Source organism: Neovison vison, chromosome 3, assembly GCF_020171115.1.
Source record: "Neovison vison isolate M4711 chromosome 3, ASM_NN_V1, whole genome shotgun sequence".
Lineage (NCBI taxonomy): Eukaryota > Metazoa > Chordata > Mammalia > Carnivora > Mustelidae > Neogale > Neogale vison.
The window spans coordinates 162,115,274-162,136,635 of record NC_058093.1 but is presented as its reverse complement, the minus strand read 5'-3'; the positions used below and the strand labels follow the sequence as shown (position 1 = coordinate 162,136,635).

Genomic DNA, 21,362 nt, shown 5'->3' with positions numbered 1-21,362 from the left:
GAGTAGGATACCACATAACTTCTTACAAATCAATAATATAATTCGTGAAACTGAAGCAGTTCAGGTGATTTCCTTTCTAATTTTGTTTCTAATACATATTTGAACCAGAAGTTAGAATGGATACAGTTTCTGTACTTCTAACAGCTGTACAAATATACTTTGAAAATATAATCAGAGAGAGAAGGTGGGGGAATGTGTGGGGTTGGGAGCCAGGGCAGGGAGAGAATGAGAGGGGAAGGAAATGGGGAGGGTCCCACCATCTGTTTTTTTTTTTTTTTTTTTTTTTTTTTCCCTTTTCCTCTCCCATTCCTCCTTTGGGATGAAAGAGTGGGAAGTGCTGGGGTGAATAATAACCTCCAATTGGTAACATACCCTTGTGGTAATCCAAAGAATAAGCCTCTGCTACCATAGAGTTCTTTCACATTAATAAATATCAACTGCCGTTCGCTGTACCATTAAACAGGGTAAGCACAGAAATATTTCTTCTTTAAAAAAGACACTTAAAAAAAAACTGGTAATAGAAAATCTTAGTAGCTTGATTCCAATCAATAACAGTTGAAATTTTAGATCTGAGATGATAATAGTAATGCTTGAATCCTCTTCTTGCAATCAGTTGGCCAGAGAAATATTCTCATTAAATGGGTGATCTTTTGCCAAGATACTTTGTTTTAAAGCTTTTTGAAAAGTTTTACAGTGTGGGGAAGGTGGCATATTATTGATTATAGGATTTGCAAGACACACAGAGCTATAGTTTTGTGTATGTTTCTTTGACTCCTACCAAACAGTTTCTCAAGTTAATAAGAATTAGACATACAGACTCCAGAAAGTAAACTCTTCAGATGTCACAGACTTTAGCTCTGGAGATTGAAGAGTGATTTAGGTGAATCACTTGATATATCTCTGTTGACAACCCATAACCATTTATGCCAATATAAGCATAGATCTCTGTCACCCAAAGAAAATATTTTGAATTTTATGGGCTATTTTAGTCAGAGATCTATGGGTATATTTGTGTCGGAGTTGTTTTCCGAGCATAATACATTGGTATATCATGAGTTTGCTCACACATATTAAGTTGACTTACAGTGCATTCCTGGCTGCAAAACCCATACATATTTTATATGAAATGATGGCATCACTAGATAGTCTTCACCTTCTTCACCTTCTTTTTATAAATTGTTATTAACAAGAAAAAAAATGAATTTCTCTTTCCATGGCCCTGATTTATATTACAAGTTTAAAATCAAAAGCGACCATCCTATTTATTAAAATAAGGAAACTAGAGAATGTACAATTTTCATCCACAGAGATCAAAAAAGGTTCTGCTTGTTATTAACCCTAATGGCTTTCAGGGAGGAAGCAGTACTCTAGCGGGGGAATTAGTATTTTAAAAGTCTCTATTTAGGGAAAAAAATTATAGAGAACATATATCCTATATTTTAGTCCTTAGATCCGAGGGTAAATAATGATTCCAACATTTGAAGAATTTTATATGGTCCTTTTTCATTATTCTTTATGGCCAGCTTTATAAGTGGGTTTCTGATCATATGATTCTTGGCAGGGTTGTGTTAACTTAATGAAACATTATTCAGCTCACTCTTTGTTTTCATTGGCTCGGAGGCCGCAGTTTAAGGGGTCTTTTTTCAGAAGTGAAAAGTGCTTTAAGATGGCCTGAAGTGTGTGGATAGGATCTCTGTTGAGACATCAATTACACACAGATGAGGAGCCTCCTAGAGGAAGTGAGAAGTGTACTAATGAAGGTTTACGTGCCCTCAGGGAGTAGTCACACTGACAGTTTATCAGTGGCAATTTTATAGAAGGGATCAGGGAAAAGAAAATGAGGGGACTGTGGAGTTGTGACGACAGCGTTTCGAGTAACTTTGGAGGACGCTGGTAACCTCTGTGTTTCTTTTCTTGTGGTATCGGTCTTGTTGGGCTGGGGGTTTTTCAGTTGCTAGTCTGTGTTTGCCCCCACGTGATGGTACTTAGGATGGAATCTGTGCCGTCATCTGGGTGTTCGGGATGAACTTCTACCTGCCAGCCACTCCTTAGAATCTTGCCCATGAGGGAAGGGAATTATTTCAGCGGTTGGACCGGTCCCCTGATTTTCTTAGGTTAAGCTAATTTGTCTTTGCTTTAACATTTCTTTTTCCTTAACAGCTTTGTTAGCTCATGGAGACACCTGTTCTACATTGGTGGCCTAGAGAAACTTAAGGATGTGAAAATAATATTGTTTTAGTTACACATGGAAGAAAATATGGAGGAAAGAGAATACTCTTCATAGTCAGAAATGACCATTAGCAGGATATCAGACAGACCTCCTCTGCCCACTCTTTCCTTTTTCTCCCTTCTTTCAACCCAGCCCACAGCATTCATAAGTACAAGGGACTTCAAGTTCATATGGGATGGACCCCAAGCCAGCATTTGACTTAAGCCAGTCAATTTAGCTAGATAATATTCTAATAGTAAATGTCCAGAGAGATAGGAATCTCAGGCTCCTTTATATTTGTCTCTGTGTTTTGATAACCTTTATAGTCAAGAATGTTTTCCTTATGCTGAAATCTTTACGTGCATTTAATTAAACTAATTTTCTCTTTCTTTCCCCCCTTGTCTGATGATGAGGAACAGCTGGGCATCATCTAGATACAACCCCTTCATCGTAACTTCTTCAAATGACTTATCCCAGCTCTTACATAAATTTTCTGTTTACTATTTTCCATTTTACCCATTAGGGACCTCTTTTTCTTACATACTTCCCCTTGAACTGTGAACTTTGTTCTTGTATAAATGGATTTTGGTCAGTTTTAATAGCCTAGGTCACGGAAGAAAAGAAAGTTTCAAAGTGCAGATAAATTGACCCATTTAAGTGTACTTTTCCCTTTTTTTCTTGAGCTCTGAAACATTTCATAATCTCGAGATAAAGATTGCAAAGAGAGTGTGATCTCATAATAAAAGCAAACTTCCTCTCAAATAAACCAGAATTAAAGATTTCCCTCAGTTAACTCATCTTAAATAGCCAGCTTTCTGTTTATTAGTTTATAATTAGAATATATGAACAAATCACCCATTCTTCAAAAAGTAAAGTACTTTTTTCATTGGTGCCAGATAACCTGTTCTCTCCTTTTAAAAGGAGACAGCATAGAGCCATTTCTCAGTTAACCAACCACCTCAGTACCTTATCTAACTCCCTTTTATTATATACTAGAGTTGTCTTTTATGTGTCAGAGGATAAAGTACTTAGTGGTGATGCCCACAAGTGGAGGAAGCATTCACCCTTGACCTTGTACCAACCTCTTAATGATACTCTTCTTGCTTGCTTCTTGCTGTTTCTGGTTTTCTGAGTGGATTGCTGTATTTCTGTGTAGATGTTTCAGGAATGTAATGCAGTGTAGAAGATCATAGGTATTGTGCAGCATAACAGAAATAGCTTCCACTGTTCTGCCCCGTGCAAGCAGTTCATCGTGTCACTGCTGTCCATAATTCTGACAGAGGAATCTGTTCTGACACATCTGTAGGCTGTAGATGGACCTACAGATCTGGTACCTGTAGGATATGCTTTTCCTATTAAATACTGATATTTCTGGCTTGAGTTTCTCTTTTCTGAGTTTAAAGGGATTTTTTTTTTATGGATACTCAGAGATATTAGTATAACTCAATGGCTCCGGCGATAAATTGAGTGCCTGTAGGAGGGATTCCTATAGCTGTACCCTCGGTGTACAAATTTTCTTCCTAGTTAACTTGGGAGCTTCTGTGTCCTGTCCAGGGCAAACCAAAGTGTCTGTGAACCATTGGGTCTCCTGCAATAAAACTGCAGTCCATTCACTTCTATGATACTGGATGAGCATCACTTGTAGCCTCTGATATCAGCCTGATTACATCTTGTTTAGGATCATGTTCTTATTGATAGAAATTGCTAGTATAATTATCATCTGATTAGCCATTCCTCTTATTTTATTTGCTCCCTTTTCTGCAAACCTCTTCTGCCTAAGAAGAGGGCTTTATTGGGCTAATAAAGCTGGATATAACATACAATAAAATTTTAAGTTATTTTAGCTATATTTTATTAGCAGATAATATTCTAAATATTATCGAGTATCAGTAGGTAAAATGTTTAGGCAGTTTCTCCTTTGAAAGTTTCTTAGGGGCAAATTGCTATTTACATTATTTTAATTCCAGTGTTTCTCTATGTAGTTGCTGGCCTTTCTTGGAATCTGATATGCTTTGAATGTTGTCTGTTGGAATGAGGGAAGTTGTTTAAATTCCAGTATCTGTACCTGTCTTGGAATAAGGAATGCTTTTAGAGAAGGTAGTTCTCCTTAGTCTGGATCCAAAAAGGATTAAGGAACTACCTTTCCTCTGAGAGAAATGGAGTCCAGGGAAGATTTTTGGGGTCAAATGGGGTTTGCCTGGTCCTCATTAAGTCATTTTTAACAGTTTTTGGCATGTATTTTGTTACTATGTATATCCAGAACATCTGATATGAGCAATTTCAATGTAAGTATGATACATAAAGTGGACACAATCCAAATATAAGCTTCTTTGATTATTTGCCATCAGAGGATACTTTTGAATTATGTGCTTGTTAATCTTTCAGAACAAATTTTAATTATCATTTGTAGGTTTTCACACACTTGGTTTTCCTCAGATAGAATTAATAGTTCTATCCCACAGTTCCTAGAAAAAAATACATTAAAAAAAGCTTTATAGGTCTTGGGTTTTATTCGCTGTTGTCCTCCAGCATTCGATACAGTGTTTGGCACAGAGGTGCTCAGCAAAAGTTTTACAACTAAATGAATGATTCATAAATAAATAAGCTTCCTCTAAGACTCGGTTCTCTTTTAAAACGTGATTAAACTCTAACTGTGCACAGTGTTATCCCTAATACACTCTGTGCTCTTCAATTTATATCTGTTGTTTATAAAAACTATATTAAGCCTATAGTGAATGTCAGGATTATTTCTACAGAGAACTATTTTGATAGCATCTAGTTTGATCAGAAAATTGAAAGGGAGTAATTGGAGGGAGAACTGATAGAAATGAAATGGATCAAAGGCTGTTCTGCCTGCCTGGATTAGACCTGGGAACATCAGTTACCTCTGATAGCCTGTTACTTATATCATGTGGTTTAGTGGGACATACAGCAATTAATATCGTTGTCGCAGGTTCTCTCTTGTGTGCAGATCCTGGTCTGCGGTGTGGTTCTGCCCTCACATAGCTCCTGCCTGTTCAAATAAGCATTGTGATTTCTAATTTTGGCTTTTGAATTATTTTTATTTCACTATGGAAAAGCCCCAAACTGTGACTTTCCTCTTAAAATAAGGCAACAAGTCAGGATGGCAGAAGGAAGTTTATTTGCAGTGCATGGAAGGTCATGTGACTTTCCACTGATATGCGAAGGATGTTTTGTTGTTTGGTTTTCATATTTTCCCTAATTGATTTTAGGATGATTTTTAAAAAGTTTCATAAGATAGAAAAGAAATTCACTTTTTATGTATGCTTTTCCATAATAACTGAACTCTGCTTTGCTGTCTTCCCCTTCCATGAATTCTTTTTTTTTTTTTTTTAAGATTTTATTTATTGATTTGACAGAGAGAGAAAGAGAGAGAGAACGCAAGCAGACAGAGCAGCAGGCGGAGAGGGAGGGGGAAGAAGGCTCCCCACTGAGCAGAGAGCCCGATGCAGGGCTCGATCCCAGGACTCTGAGACCATGACCTGAGCTGATGGCAGAGGCTTAATCCACTGAGCCACCCAGGTGCCCCCCCTTCCATGAATTCTTAACTAAAAACCAGTAATTGAATGTTGACATTAAAAATAGACACTTTAGATAAATTTCATTAAAATCAAATTTGACAGTTTTGCTTAATAAACATTTATAGATCAACTACTCTGCACCTATCTTTGCAACAATGTGTAAGTCCCTGAGCGGCTAGACTTTTGGGTGGTGAGGCAGAGAAGCATCGTTTGTAGAGAGTGCCCTGAATGCATTACTAGGTTCCAAGGAAACTAGGCAAGGGGAGGAGTGAGTCTTCCTCAGAGCTGGGAATAGTCAGGAAGGCTTTGGGGGAAGCTGTTCTAGGTTGCTATGCCAAGATGAATTCTCCAGGCAAAGAAATGGAGAAGGGTATTTGGATGAGGGACAGTCGGAGCGAGTACAATAAATACAGCAAGTCACTGTGTTCAGGAAACACAGCAGGTTCTTGGTTGGTTGGATCAGAGATGATGGGAGTTGAGGAGGCAGACAAGACTTAAGATGAGGGAGAGACAAAGTCAAGGTTGCGTTCTAATTTCTCCCTTCTTTGTGTCTTGGTTTAAAAGTCAAAGCCCTCTTGTACACTTGTCAATGGATTAGTAATTACATTGGGGGGAGTAGTGCCCAAAGCTTCTGTCATTCAACTTTAAAAAATATGAGCTCTAACCCATATTTTCTAGTTTGATCTCATTTTTGAAGCTGAAGGGTGAATGAATGAGGGGAAAGAGGACGACAACATGGAGACTCTGCGAGTCAGAAATCCAGTCTTGCCGGCAGTCACCAGTTTCTCCACCCTTCAGGACTGTCTCATAATGACGAGGAATCTTCCATCTCTCTTTGTTCCTGAGGCTTCCAAATAGAATATTTGGGATGGGAGGTTTGGGAGTCTGAGTGTGAGTGAACGTGGAGGTAGTTGAGCAGCAAATACTAAGAACCTCATTACCTATCTGAATTTAAAACAAGCATATTAGCCTTTAACTGTGTCTTTGGCTTTGCCTAGTTTTGGCAGCCAAGCAAAATGTAGGCAGAAATAACATTTCTGTACCTTTTTAAAAAAACCTTTCCTTGTCTTCATTTTGTCCACCTACAAAAAGGGCAGGCAGTCTTGTGGGGTTTTGAGGTATAAATCCTGGCATTCGTTTTTGTGATTGTGCCAGTGAAGTTAGAAAAAAAAAACCAAAAAAACAAAAAACCAACCCATTCTTGTTTGAATGCCAAAAAGATATCACTTTCTAAGCTGCCTGTCAGTGTATGATATTTATTGGATAAAACATCTGTCCCAATTCTTCAGTTTCCTGGTTTCTGTTGTAATTTTACATACTGTGGATTTCCCTTGGTCCTTTCCTTAACATTGATTTTTCTTTGGCTTGTATTTCAGAGGCCAAACCCAGTCCCTTCTGTAAATATTCAGGCAAGTGTTTAAAATGAGCTCTGCATTATTTATTTATCACATCTGTTATTAAGAAAGCTGCAAGAACGAAGTGAAAGTGAAAACCGTGTGTTTTGTCAGAATATGAAGCTGCATGAACCTCCACAGTCCAGCTACTTGATGTTCTTCTGTTCAGCTGCCCTCATCATATACACGGCAAAAGAATGAATAAAATCACTCATACACCCGTGTTAAGGGTCCATTTTTGTCAGTACACGTACACACACACATGCCACGTGCATGTACACGGTACACGCAGGTGCACTGTTTGGAGCCTGTGGATTGCACTGTGCATTTAATTATCTCTTGACTTTTTTCTTAAAAATAAGATATTTGGTTTTTTTTAACCCAAAGGAACACTCATTTATAGATTTCATTTTCTATTACATTTACTTTTTGTAAAAGTTCCATAAATATTTGATCAGAAATAAATAATTCGGGGGGTACGTGGGTGTCTCAGTGAGTTAAGCCTCTCCCTTTGGCTCAGGTCATGGTCTCAGAGTCCTGGGATTGAGCCCCCCATTGGGCTTTCTGCTCAGTGGGGAGCCTGCTTCCCCCTCTCTCTCTGCCTGCCTCTCTGCCTGCTTATGATCTCTGTCAAATAAATAAATAAAATCTTAAAAAAAAAAAAGAAGAAGAAAGAAAGAATGTGGGAAAAATGGTTTGATTCAGGGAAATAGGAACAAGCTCCAAAGAGGGAATCAGGAAGGCAATTGACTATGGAGGAAGGAATTCTCATGATGCTTCACTTGAGCATTGGATGGAATGTAAGATATAGCAAAATAGAGGTTTAAGTTAAAGAAAAATGAATCATCTTCAGAAGAAAACTTCATAGGACTGCTGGATGCTGTTTGATTTTATTGTCCTCCCCTCCACCTGAAGTTCTAGGCTCCAAATGCAACCAAATCTTCCTTTTGGAAACACTAAATGCATATGAATCACTATTAACTTGGTGGAATGGTGAATTTAAATGAAGTATGCATTATATCCTCTGATAGCTAAACAGGTATCGTGATGCCACATGGCTTCCTAAATCAGAGGGAAGTAGAGCAAGTTCTAAGATATCTCTTGTGCTCTGGAAGCAGGGCTGGCTGTACCATTTATTGTCGCAGTCAGATGAGTGCAGGGAGGATGAGGCTTTCATTATATACAGACCAATTCAGCATCTGTTGTTTTTGGATCCTGCTTCACTGGAGTTTACCTTTGCAAGATTTATGAATAAAAGCACTTCCTAAGCAAATCGGTAAATCTGTTTAGATGTCCAGTATGCAGAACTATTCTGCTATTTTCCCTAGGTTCCCTAAAATCCACGGGTGGCGTTTGGCTCTCCTTTTTAACTAACCAGTAAGTTTCCATAGTCGAGGTGGAAATACTACTCTAAGAATGTGAAGTAATAAAATAACTTTGCTTCTGGCTGGGCTTCTGTTGCCACATATAGGTCCATCCAACTGGAATCATTTGTCCCCTCTGTGACCTTCCTCTCAGTTCCTTAGTTTGTCTCACTTCATAGAGACTTCAAACATTAAAAAGGCCATCGATGTAATCATGTAAAAGTAAATTTATCTTTGAACTACACACCGATAGTTAATTTCTGCTATTTCTTGATGAGTAAGACTTGGCCGAGTATTATAATTTACTGCGGTGATCATTGCAAGGAGAAAAGCCTAGGAGCCATAGTCCATGAGAGCAGTGTGACAATTTCTTAACGACAGCGTTTAGACTGTTTTAAGGAAAAGTATCATACGGTATCAAATAGAAACAAGTCACCTGATCATTAATTCAGGGACTTCTCTGAGTCTGTCCATGGGCAAACCCTTTGGCTTCTTCAACCGAAGTATTTCCTGGGCCAGTCACTGTCACCGATAAGTTTTTAATTTTTTTCATGTCTGTGGTTAAATGACTTGATCTCTCTGCCCTTATCAACTTCCCATTTCAGTACCTTCGGGATGCAACCAAATTGAACTTCTTTAGACACTGAATTTTCTGCATCAGTTCTGGGCTTTGAGGACAAATATTTTAAGTGCGAAATTATGGGTCTGGCCCTGACTCCCAGCTCTGCTATTTTGTTGACTTTGTTAGGGTTGGCAAGCTGTTGAGCCTTTCTGAGCTCTAGTTTTCTCTCTCTAAAACAGAGACAGTACTTTAATGTCTTGCAAGGAAGCAGCAACGATGTGGCAGGGATGAAATGAAATCACATATGTAAAACGCTTGGCATTAATAACTAACAATTACTGTCTGAAACTTGTTCCTTTTGTTTGGTCCTCAGTAACTCGATTACTTTGTCTTAAAACAAAACTTGACTCTTTCCCCCCAGCATTCTCCTTCATGAGCTGCATTTTTATTTCTAGGCAACATGTGCTTGAGTCTATCTAAAGCAGCTTGAGCGTTCGCAACACTGTGCACGTGCATGTGCTTCCATTTTTGACTAGAATAATTTTTGCTCCTCCACCTGCCTCTAAAGCTCAGGTCAGAATCTTCTCAAGTTACTGTTCCTTCGAAAATTTTCTTGGATTAGTGTTAACCCTGGTGCCCTTAAAAAGTCATATTTTGAGCTTTTCCAATATGTTCTCAAGTTATTTTTTTCCATCTAACTTCCGCTTGCCTCCTGCCTTTGACATCTGCCTCCATTCTGCCCCCAATCATAGTACTTCCTGACTTTGATTTTCCAAATAACACCTTCCCCTCTGGTGTGCACAGAAGAAGGCCTGCATCTCTCTGTGGCCAGAGTCCAGCCTCTTCTCTCTGGTGGACAGTTTGAGGGCTAAAGATGAGTGCTGGCCATAACCCAGGTTCCACAGAGCCATGGGTGAATGTGGGCCCTTGTCACCAGTGAGACATTGGTTCATCTAAAAAACAGCTTTTTGTAGAAAATGCCCTCTGTAGAATAGGCAACAGGAAAATTTGATTCTGGTAAAAGTGGGCTGATTATATGATTCTCTGCAGAAAGCATGATGTTCTTGAAAATAATTACCTTAAACTGACCCACAGCATCTTGGCTTTTATTTTTCCTTCTCCGTGATAGATGACTTGGCCCATAGGACAAGACAAACATGCCCCAGTAGGCAAGGAAGTCTATAGAAGGGCTGTTAAATGGAAGAGCACCAGGGCCGTTGGTAGATTTGAAACACAATTTCATGAATTTACATTGTTTCTTCAAAAGACAGTGCGTTGCTCAATCTGCATATTCAGATTTGGAAATACCTACTGACTCCCAAGTCTTAAGGCAGATATTATGCTCTTTTTTATGTCCACACAATAGCCCTATGGGATAGGAATTAACATCAATTAGTGGGTAAGGACACAGGGTGTAGAGAGGTTACGTGTAACTGTGACCACACAGTTATTAAGTGATCTGTCCTCTCAAATCTAGATATTCTTCTTGTCACTGTGGTATTTGGCGTTATTTTAGGTATCCACTTTCAATTGGAGAGAAGCTCCAAGTGAGTTAATCACAGTGGATTTAAAAAAAGGAATTCAAATTAGCAATATCATTATCTCTCTCTGTTTGTAGTTTGTGCGAAGCAGGTAAACGATGACGCATCTTCCACTCGAGACTCAAGCGTCACGAACACAGCGGTGCAAAGCAAGTTAGCGTCTTCCTTTCAGCAACACACCAAAAAGGCTCTGAAACAGGTAAGAGAGCTGGCATTCGTTCTTTGTTCGGCCTCCTGAAAGTAATGGGTGTGAGGTGGAGAAGGTAAAATCTGCAAGAACAGAGCAGCCAGAGAGCAACAGAGATGTCCTGAATTCAACTACTTGCATTATCTTCATACACTAATTTTACTCCAGGCGAAAAACTAGTAGGAGAGGCTTGGCTGAGAACTTTGATGTAAAATAGAAGAGGGAAAAATGTTCTTGGAGCCATGAAAACTTATATTACGATTTTCTTGTGTGAGGTTTATAGTAAACATTTTGGGTTCGTAAATGCATTGCATATCTTGCAAATACTGTCTCTGTGGTCTCGTGCTCAACTAATAGTTGATATAAAAAATAAACACACAATTTCTTCCTTCTGACTGAGACGCATCAAGTTATGACTAGGAAAGAGAGTAGTTGTGGCTTACTTTTATCAAGCGTTTGGTGCTGAATGGAGGTTAATCGTGCAATATCATCTTGATACAACCTACATGGTCTTGATCTCTGTGTCCTTGCGCCAAGGTGGTGATGGGAGGGAATGGTTGCAAGGTTGGCTTCTAGGTTCTGAAACACCCCGGTTTGAATTCCTGCAACTCTGGGCAAGACACTTCTCTCCTCTGAATCTCGGATTTCATGTCTAGAGAATGTGGGAAATAATAGCACCTTTCACATGGGAACAATGCAAGAGAAGTCTATGAGGGGAGACGTCGAAAGCACATGGTAGAATGAGCAACCCTGACCCCTGATAGCCACTCAGTAGATGTTAGCTATTGCTGCTGCACCAGCACATTCCGAACCGGGGCGTGGAAGAGGAGGAGACAGTGCTGTGCTTAGATGGAGACACTGCGTGATGGTAATGTGCTCCGTAAGTGGAAAGCTTATGTATGTGACCGTTCATGTGAAAATTCATGATTTTCCCCTGTTTAACTGCCTTCCTCTCCCATATTTATTTTGCTCTTTCTATGACAGCCCCCCTCCCTCACATCTCCTGCAGACCCTGACCAAGTCTAGGAATAGAAATACCATCCTCATGCTGTATTTATAACAAGGAAGAGGAGAAATGTTTTTAAAAAATTAATTTTTTTTAAGTCTCACTAACCTGTAAAGCTTCTTAATACCCTATCCAGTTTCCTAGACAGCCCCTACCTTCTCCTCTACTTCAAACAAGGAAACTTAGGAAAGAAACTCAACATTTTTGTACTGAATTACATTACTTTTCTATTCTGTATTAATTATTGAAATTGCAGTATTTCCTTTCATTGGTATTATGTATAAGGTAATTAGTATTACATCAAATAATCTTTGATGAGCTTGCCATTTATATCTTGTATGATGTTTTAGACCGCAGAACAAAATTGAATTCAGTGTTGAGATCCCTTTTTAATTGATGAAATAAAGGATGGATGACAGTAGGGAAGTCCAGGAAAAGGCTTATTCAGGTGGCAAATGGAATGCAGTTAATAAAATACTACCCAGGAGAGAACGAAGGATACAAAGCTGGATACCGGTACTTGTAGCATTTAAAAAACATAGATGCAGTCATAAATGAAAGTCATACTTCTGAAGGGCAGTGATTTAGAAAATGTCTACATCATGAAATATTCCTGTATGTAAACATAAAGATAAAAATTCAGATCTAGGTCTTGTCATGTCTCACTATTTTTTACTTTCTCCATTTTGGTTTCATATCATTTGAACATTTTTCATAATGACTAACTTATTTCACAGCTTTGAGTTAGTATTTTTGTGCTGTTGCAGAGCGTGTGTTCATGGAAAGTGCCACTTGCTTGCTTAGGGTCTCAGCCTCTTTGTAAGAAACCTGTCCTGTAAGCTTCTTAATGTCCTGGAAGAGCTGTGTAGTAATTTCTTAAAACTTCATATTGTATAACCAAATAGCAAATTAGCTAAAGTGGGAAGATGGCACAATATGTAGCAGATATGCTAATGTTTGATTAATAATCAAATTTGTATTGGAAATTCATTAGAAAAAAAAAAGCTGCTCTTGCAGAATTTTGCCTAGATTCCCTGTAATTGCTGAGTTTCTTAAGACAGCATTTCAAAAATTGACTGAACATGAGGCATTTTAAATTGTAGCAGCCTCAGCAAATCTGCAGCTTTCTTTTCTTTTGGGTAGAATTCTTTGTAAGTGTGTGTGTATATATATATATATACACACACATACACATACATGTACACACATATGTATGTGTACTCTATTTGTAAATATATGTTTTGTGTGTATGTATGCGAGTATAAATCATCTTATGAATGTAGGGCCAGCCAAATGACCCTAATGACAATTACATTAGCTGACATTTACTTTTCTGAATTCTACACATTATGCTCTGTATTTTATATATACCATGTCATTTGATCCGCATAGAAATCCTTTAATGTATGTACGAGTATTCCCATTTTTCAAGTGAGGGAAAGAAGGCCCAGAGAATTTAGATGACTTGCCCACAGTTGTTCAGCGAGTACATTTGGAGATGACGCTTGAACCCAGAATCATAGTTTCAGATTCTTCCCTCTTAACTGATATTGCCTTTTAGCATATGGTCTATAATATGATAGATGAATTTTTTACATTATCTCTAGAAATTTACATTCTTCAGCATTTGTATAACGTAACAAAAGCAATACATCATAATCATTAAGAATATTATTTTTGAACACAGACTTGCGTATGTTCAGTTTCAGCACACATTCCTGGCAGACACTCAAAAATATATCAGTTATGCAGCTCTTATCATTTTGCTGGAAGTGTATTCGGGGTCAGTCGGCCTTTAGTAGTTTGGCTGTCCATAGACCAGTGTACATTCTTAGAAAGAAGTAGGTGCAGCTATGGTGAGAAAAAAAGAAAGAAAGAGGTAGGTGGGAAAAAAGAGAAACAAACTCAATAGCTTTATAAGCATAAGTGTAGTAAAAATAAATAAATATATATATATATATAAACTTAAATATATATATATATATATTTATATATATATATAAATATATATATATATATAAACTTAAACCCTCAGGCAAAATAAGCCAGACATAATTTCTCCGATCTGAGGCCTCCATACCCCCCCAAATTCTGTTGCATAGAGAGTGGGTCTTTTTACTGGGCAATATGGCTGTTTGCAGTGTAACTACAGTCTAGGCAACATGGAGGCTAGAATGTCCCTTGACTACCGACATAGAATATTTTCATTGCTTCTAAGTATTTGGGTCTCTTTTACCTTCTGGTCATCAAAATGTTAGTTAACATCCTATGTTAGACGTAGTTGCATGAATAATATATTGTTATTGTGGTAGATTTTTTTTTTTTCTGAATACGCGTATTCCAAATGAACACATTCAGAGGCCTCCGGACAGTAGCAGCTTGCTGATTGTTACCTTGTTCCCTGACTTCTTTCTGCCTTGATATTTTAGTTATAATGATCCTAAAAACTATGAAATGATTAGATTTTGAATTTTAAAGAGGAAGGATTAAGAAATATTAAATTTTGGAAGTTTTGAAACAGCAGAATCAAATGAAAGATTAGGGACGGATGAGTTCTGTTGACGATGGGATGTAACATGGTGTCGAACAGAACCTTTCTATGTTGTTGCTGTTGTTTCATTCGACTTCGTTATTTATTTAGGGTGGTAGAATTTATTCATAAAGTCGCAGGTATTTTGCCCTCTCCTCTTATCACAAAGCAGATATGGTGTTGGTATTTTGCTTTAGCTTTATATATTTGACCAATACCATGCAATTCCAAAGGTTATGTTGCACGACAGCAGTTTCTTGAACATGGGCGTTGACGTTTAGCCTGAGAGCACCAGTGCCTGACTCAGCCAACTGTTTTCTCTGTGTGTATTTCTAATTATTTTAGCATTCTCAGCATGGATATTCTCAGATTTTTCAGTGAAGGGCATATTGCATTCAGTGCATTCTTAAGTTACATTGTTAGTGTTGTTTTCCTATTACAATAAAACAGGCATTACTTGTTTAGGCAAATTCCAAGTTAACACAAATGGCCTGTGATTTTAGGTTTTATTTTATTTTTTCATTACAGTAGAAATGAGAAACCATTCCAATTTTTTTAGAGTTATCTGACAAGCTTTCTGTTGAAAAAATAAAATGCATATTTAAAGGGTTGACTTTTTTTGTTATCGTTTCTTTCTTTTTATAAGAGACTATCACGATACATGTCTAGAGAAAAGCATGCTCAGCCCTCATCTTTTGATTTCTTTATTTTTGCTTAAAGCCAGAATTATAACTGATGCATGATAGGATCTTTACTTTTCCCTGACAGGTTTAGCTCTGTTTTGTATTTCCTTTAAAAAATAAGTTTATTTCCAAGTTTAAGCCTATAAATTTCTTTCATACTGAATAACACCTGGAAGTATTAAGCTTGGTTAGTACCATGTTCTCTGTGGGGTTTGGTCGTGTTGGACATTACAGATGTGAGCAGCTTAAAGGTACATTCCTTCACAGTAGACTGCATTTACACTTGCCTTCTTCTTGTTTAAGTTGTTTTGTTTTTAAAGATTTTATTTGTTTATCTGAGAGAGAGAGAGAGAGCTGGCACTCGCATAAGGTGGGGAGGGGCAGGGGGAGAGGGAGAAACAGATTTCCCGCTGAGAAGGGAGCCCAATGTAGGCTGGATCCCAGGACCCTGACATCATGACCTGAGCAAGTCGGAGGTTCAACCCACTGAACCATCCAGATACCCTGATTTACGTTTTGATGGTATTTCTTTCTGGATTTGAAATTATAGGATTTATTATTATTATTTTTAATTTATTTATTTTCAGCATAACAGTATTCATTATTTTTTCACCACACCCAGTGCTCCATGCAATCCATGCCCTCTATAATACCCACCACATGGTACCCCAACCTCCCACCCCCCCGCCACTTCAAACCCCTCAGATTGTTTTTCAGAGTCCATAGTCTCTCATGATTCACCTCCCCTTCCAATTTACCCCAACTCCCTTCTCCTCTCTAACACCCCTTGTCCTCCATGATATTTGCTATGCTCCACAAATAAGTGAAACCATATGATAATTGACTCTCTCTGCTTGACTTATTTCTCTCAGCATAATCTCTTCCAGTCCCGTCCATGTTGCTACAAAAGTTGGGTATTCATCCTTTCTGATGGAGGCATAATACTCCATAGTGTATATGGACCACATTTTCCTTATCCATTCATCCATTGAAGGACATCTTGGTTCTTTCCATAGTTTGGCGACTGTGGCCATTGCTGCTATAAACATTGTGGTACAGATAGCCCTTCTTTTCGCGACATCTGTATCTCTGGGGTAAATACCCAGTAGTGCAATTGCAGGGTCATAGGGAAGTTCTATTGTTAATTTCTTGAGGAATCTCCACACTGCTCTCCAAAGAGGCTGCACCAACTTCATTCCCACCAACAGTGTAAGAGGTTCCCCTTTCTCCACATCCCCTCCAACACATGTTGTTTCCTGTCTTGTTAATTTTGGCCATTCTAACTGGTGTAAGGTGATATCTCAATGTGGTTTTAATTTGAATCTCCCTGAGGGCTAGTGATGATGAACATTTTTTCATGTGTCTGGTAGCCATTTGTATGTCTTGATTGGAGAAGTGTCTGTTCATATCTTCTGCCCATTTTTTGATATGATTGCCTGTTTTGTGTGTGTTGAGTTTGAGGAGTTCATTATAGATCCTGGATATCAACCTTTTGTCTGTACTGTCATTTGCAAATATCTTCTCCCATTCCGTGGGTTGCCTCTTTGTTTTTTTGACCGTTTCCTTTGCTGTGCAGAAGCTTTTGATTTTGATAAAGTCCCAAAAGTTTATTTTCGCTTTTGTTTCCTTTGCCTTTGGAGACATATCTTGAAAGAAGTTGCTGTGGCTGATATCGAAGAGATTACTGCCTATGTTCTCCTCTAGGATTCTGATGGATTGCTGTCTCACATTGAGGTCTTTTATCCATTTTGAGTTTATCTTTGTGTACGGTGTAAGAGAATGGTCAAGTTTCATTCTTCTACATATAGCTGTCCGGTTTTCCCAGCACCATTTATTGAAGAGACTATCTTTTTTCCACTGTATATTTTTTCCTGTTTTGTCAAAGATTAATTGACCATAGAGTTGAGGGTCCATATCTGGGCTCTCTACTCTGTTCCACTGGTCTATGTGTCTGTTTTTATGCCAGTACCATGCTGTCTTGGTGATCACAGCTTTATAATAAAGCTTGAAATCAGGTAACATGATGCCCCCAGTTTTATTTTTGTTTTTCAACATTTCCTTAGCGATTCGGGGTCTCTTCTGATTCCATACAAATTTTTGGATTATTTGCTCCAGCTCTTTGAAGAATACCACTGGAATTTTGATCGGAATGACATTAAAAGTATAGATTGCTCTGGGCAGTATAGACATTTTAACAATGTTTATTCTTCCGATCCAAGAGCATGGAATGGTCTTCCATCTTTTTGTGTCTTCTTCAATTTCTTTCATGAGTGTTCTGTATTTCCTCAAGTACAGATCCTTTACCTCTTTGATTAGGTTTATTCCCAGGTATCTTATGGTTCTTGGTGCTATAGTTAATGGAATCGATTCTCTAATTTCCCTTTCTGTATTTTCATTGTTAGTGTATAAGAAAGCCACTGATTTCTGCACATTGACTTTGCATCCTGCCACGTGGCTGAATTGCTGTATGAGTTCTAGTAGTTTGGGGGTGGAGTCTTTTGGGTTTTCTATATAAAGAATCATGTCATCTGCGAATAGAGAGAGTTTGACTTCTTCATTGCCAATTTGGATATCTTTTTGAAATTATAGGATTTAAAGTTGTTCAATAAGATATTCCATTAGCATTCCAAACTAGAGCTAAGTCTTGAAATGTTGGAAAGTACTTCAGTGACATCATCCCCCTCAAATGAATCTAGACGAATATAGTAAGTCTTATTGATGTAATGTCAGTGTCAGAATAAAACCATGTTACAGATTGAGCAAAGGGCCACCTCTAGCTAATTGAGACCTTTGGTGTGTAATAGAAAAAACCACCTCTCATAATTTGTCACAACACAATAAAATCTCCTCTTTCAGGGTAGCCTTATGAAGAGCAAACCTCCCACGACCAGCTAAAGTGACACTTCTAGGGATGCTTTGGTGGCTCAGTTGGTTAAGCGTCTGCCTTTGGTTTGGGTCATGATCCCAGGGTCCTGGGATGGAGCCCCACATTGAGCTCCTTGCTCATCAGGGAGCCTGCTTCTCCCTCTGCCTACCACTGCCCCTGCTTGTGCTCTCTCTCTAGCTCAAATAAATAAATAAAACCTTAAAAAAAATTAAAGTGACCCTCCTAGTCTTATTTTCTTAATCTAACCATGGCTTTATATTTTCCAGGCTCTGGGATATCCAAATTTAGATAATGTTAACTTGCATTTAACTTCTATTATTTGTAACATATAATGTCAAACAGGAATTTTCTTGTTCTTCTGGAATTTTAGCTAAAGCTCCAAGCTGAGGACAGTGGAGTAGAAGTATACCTATTGTAAAGAGAGTGCTAGACACAATATCAGAGGACTTAGTGAGAGACGCCAGATGGCCCTGGACCGTCCCCCAACAGCTAATATAGAAAATAGCTCAAGTCATTTGAAGGAGCATTAATTAAATGGATTTTATAAAACTGGATAGAGCTCTGCTACATCCTCTCTATCTTAGTGAAGGGATGTACAGTCTCAGTGAGAGGAAGACTCAGAGAGAAACACTAGAGAAGGGTGGAATTTTTCCCAGGAAGGAAACCTGTTGTCTCACACACTGTTAGGAGGCATACACACACACATACACACACACACACACACACACACACAAAAAAAATATATATATACATGATATTTACTCTCTAAATAGTTATAGCTAGATAATAACTATATAAAGTTGTAAGTAGGTAATAGATATATGGTTAACATCATTGTATAACTAGATAACATACACCATACAAAACTAGCAACTGGCCTTCTGCCTCCCAAAGATTGTGATGCTGTGACTATGATAGCAATAGGTGAGACAATTTTGACCTCTTTTTCTCCTTGTTTTAACTTGCATTTAACTCTGATCCTGGGGCACCTAGAAAAAGAGGAAGGAAATGGAGGAAGAGTAAAATCAGGAATCTCTTTGCTAATGAAGTTTTTTGAGCTGAGACATATGTGTAGCCTGGGGAGAGCAGAAAGAAGGCTTCATATTAGACCTCATATCTTTAAGCCTGAAAATGAGACTGTATAAATACTTGAAGGCGACCCAATAAGCTATGTGTTCTAGTAAAATATTGTCCAGAAATGAGAAAGGGAAATTGGTCAGAAATGTGTAAGGCAATATTAGGAGAATAAAGTTATTTCTTGATTGTTTCATGCTGATTTCTGCCTTTTGAATAAACCACTTACCTATTTTAAAGAGAGAAGAGGGCTTTTCTATTTTTATTAAAATTATTTCTAAGAATTTTTATTTATCCTTAGTAGTTATTTATTGGACACCTGGTGTAGCCTAGGTAATCTTCTGGGCACTTGGGGATATGTTAGTGAACATAAAAAAGATGACAATCCCTGCCTTTCAGAGTCTATATTCTGGGTTGGGGAAGGGAAGAAAAAATGACATTACACAGTATAATATATTTTCCATAGGGGGAAATAAATTAGAGGGGTGGTGGGAATAGACAATATGGTGGGAAAAGCAGTAAAGAGTGTGTTATTTGAATGTTTATGTCCCCTCAAATTCATATATTGGAATCCTAAGGTTCAGTGTAGTGGTATTGGGAGATGGGCTCTTTGGGAGGTACCTAAGTTACAACGTTGGAGCCATCATATATGGAATCCGTGTCCTTACAAAGACACCCCACCGGAGCTCCAGGCCAGCCCTGCCTGCCGTGTGAGGGTGCAGCGAGGGAGAAGCCCGCAATCCAGAGGGGGCCTGTCACGATCACACTGGCACTGTAATCTACACTCCAGACTGTGGAGAATGAATTTCTGTGCTTTACAGGTTACCCAGCCTGGGGTATTTTGATAGAGCAGCCCAAATGGGCTAAGGCCATGAGTCAAGTATCAAGTGTATGAGGAGGTGAGCCATGCGGTCGTCTGAGGGAAGAGCACTGCACGCATGGAAGAGAATTCAGGCAGAGGCTCTGAGGCAGAGGGCTTGCCAGAGTGTTCCAGGACCCCGTTCCCTAAATTGCTCCAAATGCTCAGAACTATTAAGAAACTTGTCCAGGGTGTGAGATGCAACATACTTCATGCAGTGGAGCCTGAAAATGAAGGCGAAGGACGCTCTTTCGGTGGAAGACACACTGTGCTTTCTCTTTGCTGGGCCTCTGCAGCGTCTTTGGGGCAGAAGTGCTAGGGTGCTCCCTGTAGGCTGTGGGGGGAGACCGGGCTTGTAGAGCTGCCTTTGCTTTGAACATAAATCTCCTGTTCCTAATAAACCCACGGCAATCATTTTAGGGAATTCTTTTCCATTTCTGTCATCTTCCTAGTCCTTCTTCCGAGCTACCCCAGCTATTTATTCCTTGAACCACCAAAGACCTTTCCTCATAGAGGTCTTAATACTGTCTCTTTCCCTGACTGGAGATTCTACTGTTGTCACGTGGCCAGTTCTTTGTCATTTGGGTTTTGTCTCCACTGTTACCTCTCGAGAGATTTTTCTTCCCACCCCAGTTACTCTACCTCCTCGTCTTGGCATAATTTTCTTAGTGCTTGTATGTGTGTAAAATTGTTGTGCTTATTTTATGTGGTTCCTTGTCAGTCTTTTGCTAAAATGTAAAATAAAACAATTTTTTTTTTTTTGGTCTTGTTCGTTGCCATGGATCTGCAGCGTACTACAACAGAGTAAGTCCTCAAAAAAACGCACTCATTGCGGAATAGATCATTTATATAAGAAGTAACGTTTATTGGATATTTCCTATATGCTACAAATAGTATTAAGTACTGTTCTATGGATCTCCTATTTAAAATATCTTACCAACACTATTGTATTTTCATAGGGAGATTTTAGCCAAGTAATTTACCCAGCATGCTCAGCTGCTTAGTTCCTTCTTTCTCTGACTCTGCAACCTTGCCCTTACCCCTCACCTTACACAGTTATTAAGATGCCTCTGCACCAGTCCCCAATCTTCTGCAGATCAGCATTAGAAGAGGGGGGTTTTAACACCTGTTGGGCAGTGGTCAGACTCATTTATTTGGGGAGGTGAGGAGCATTGGGAATGGTGTGTAGAAGGTCTCAGAGATTGGTGCCCTCAGGCTGAATTTAGCTCAGAGTCATCTTTGTTTTGCTTGGTACTTTGTTTAAAAACAGGAAAAATCACCTTAAAATCCAGTTGTGTTGCATCTCTTGAGTACTAACTGCCTCCCCTCATGGGGTGTGTGCTTTTCTCACTTCAGCCTCCCCCTCTTTCACTGTCTCACCCCAGTGTCTAGAAAAGCATTGCCCATTTCTCAGGGGATTGTGAGGAGACCTGCAGCATATGTTCAAGCGATTGATGTGCACCTCGTTGCAGAAATCGAGTTAGACAACACAAAACCCCATGGACAGTTAGCTTCTTTACTTGC

The 21,362-nt window shown here is 38.8% G+C and overlaps 1 protein-coding gene across 1 annotated transcript in view; it reads left to right on the top strand.

Moving 5' to 3' along the window:
• Positions 1-21,362, top strand: part of ASXL3 (ASXL transcriptional regulator 3) — a 182,794-nt gene that overhangs the window by 72,957 nt on the left and 88,475 nt on the right. Inside the window, exon 5 of the mRNA XM_044243202.1 lies at positions 10,690-10,811. Coding sequence (XP_044099137.1) covers positions 10,690-10,811 — 122 coding nt within the window. The remainder of the gene's footprint in view (positions 1-10,689; positions 10,812-21,362) is intronic.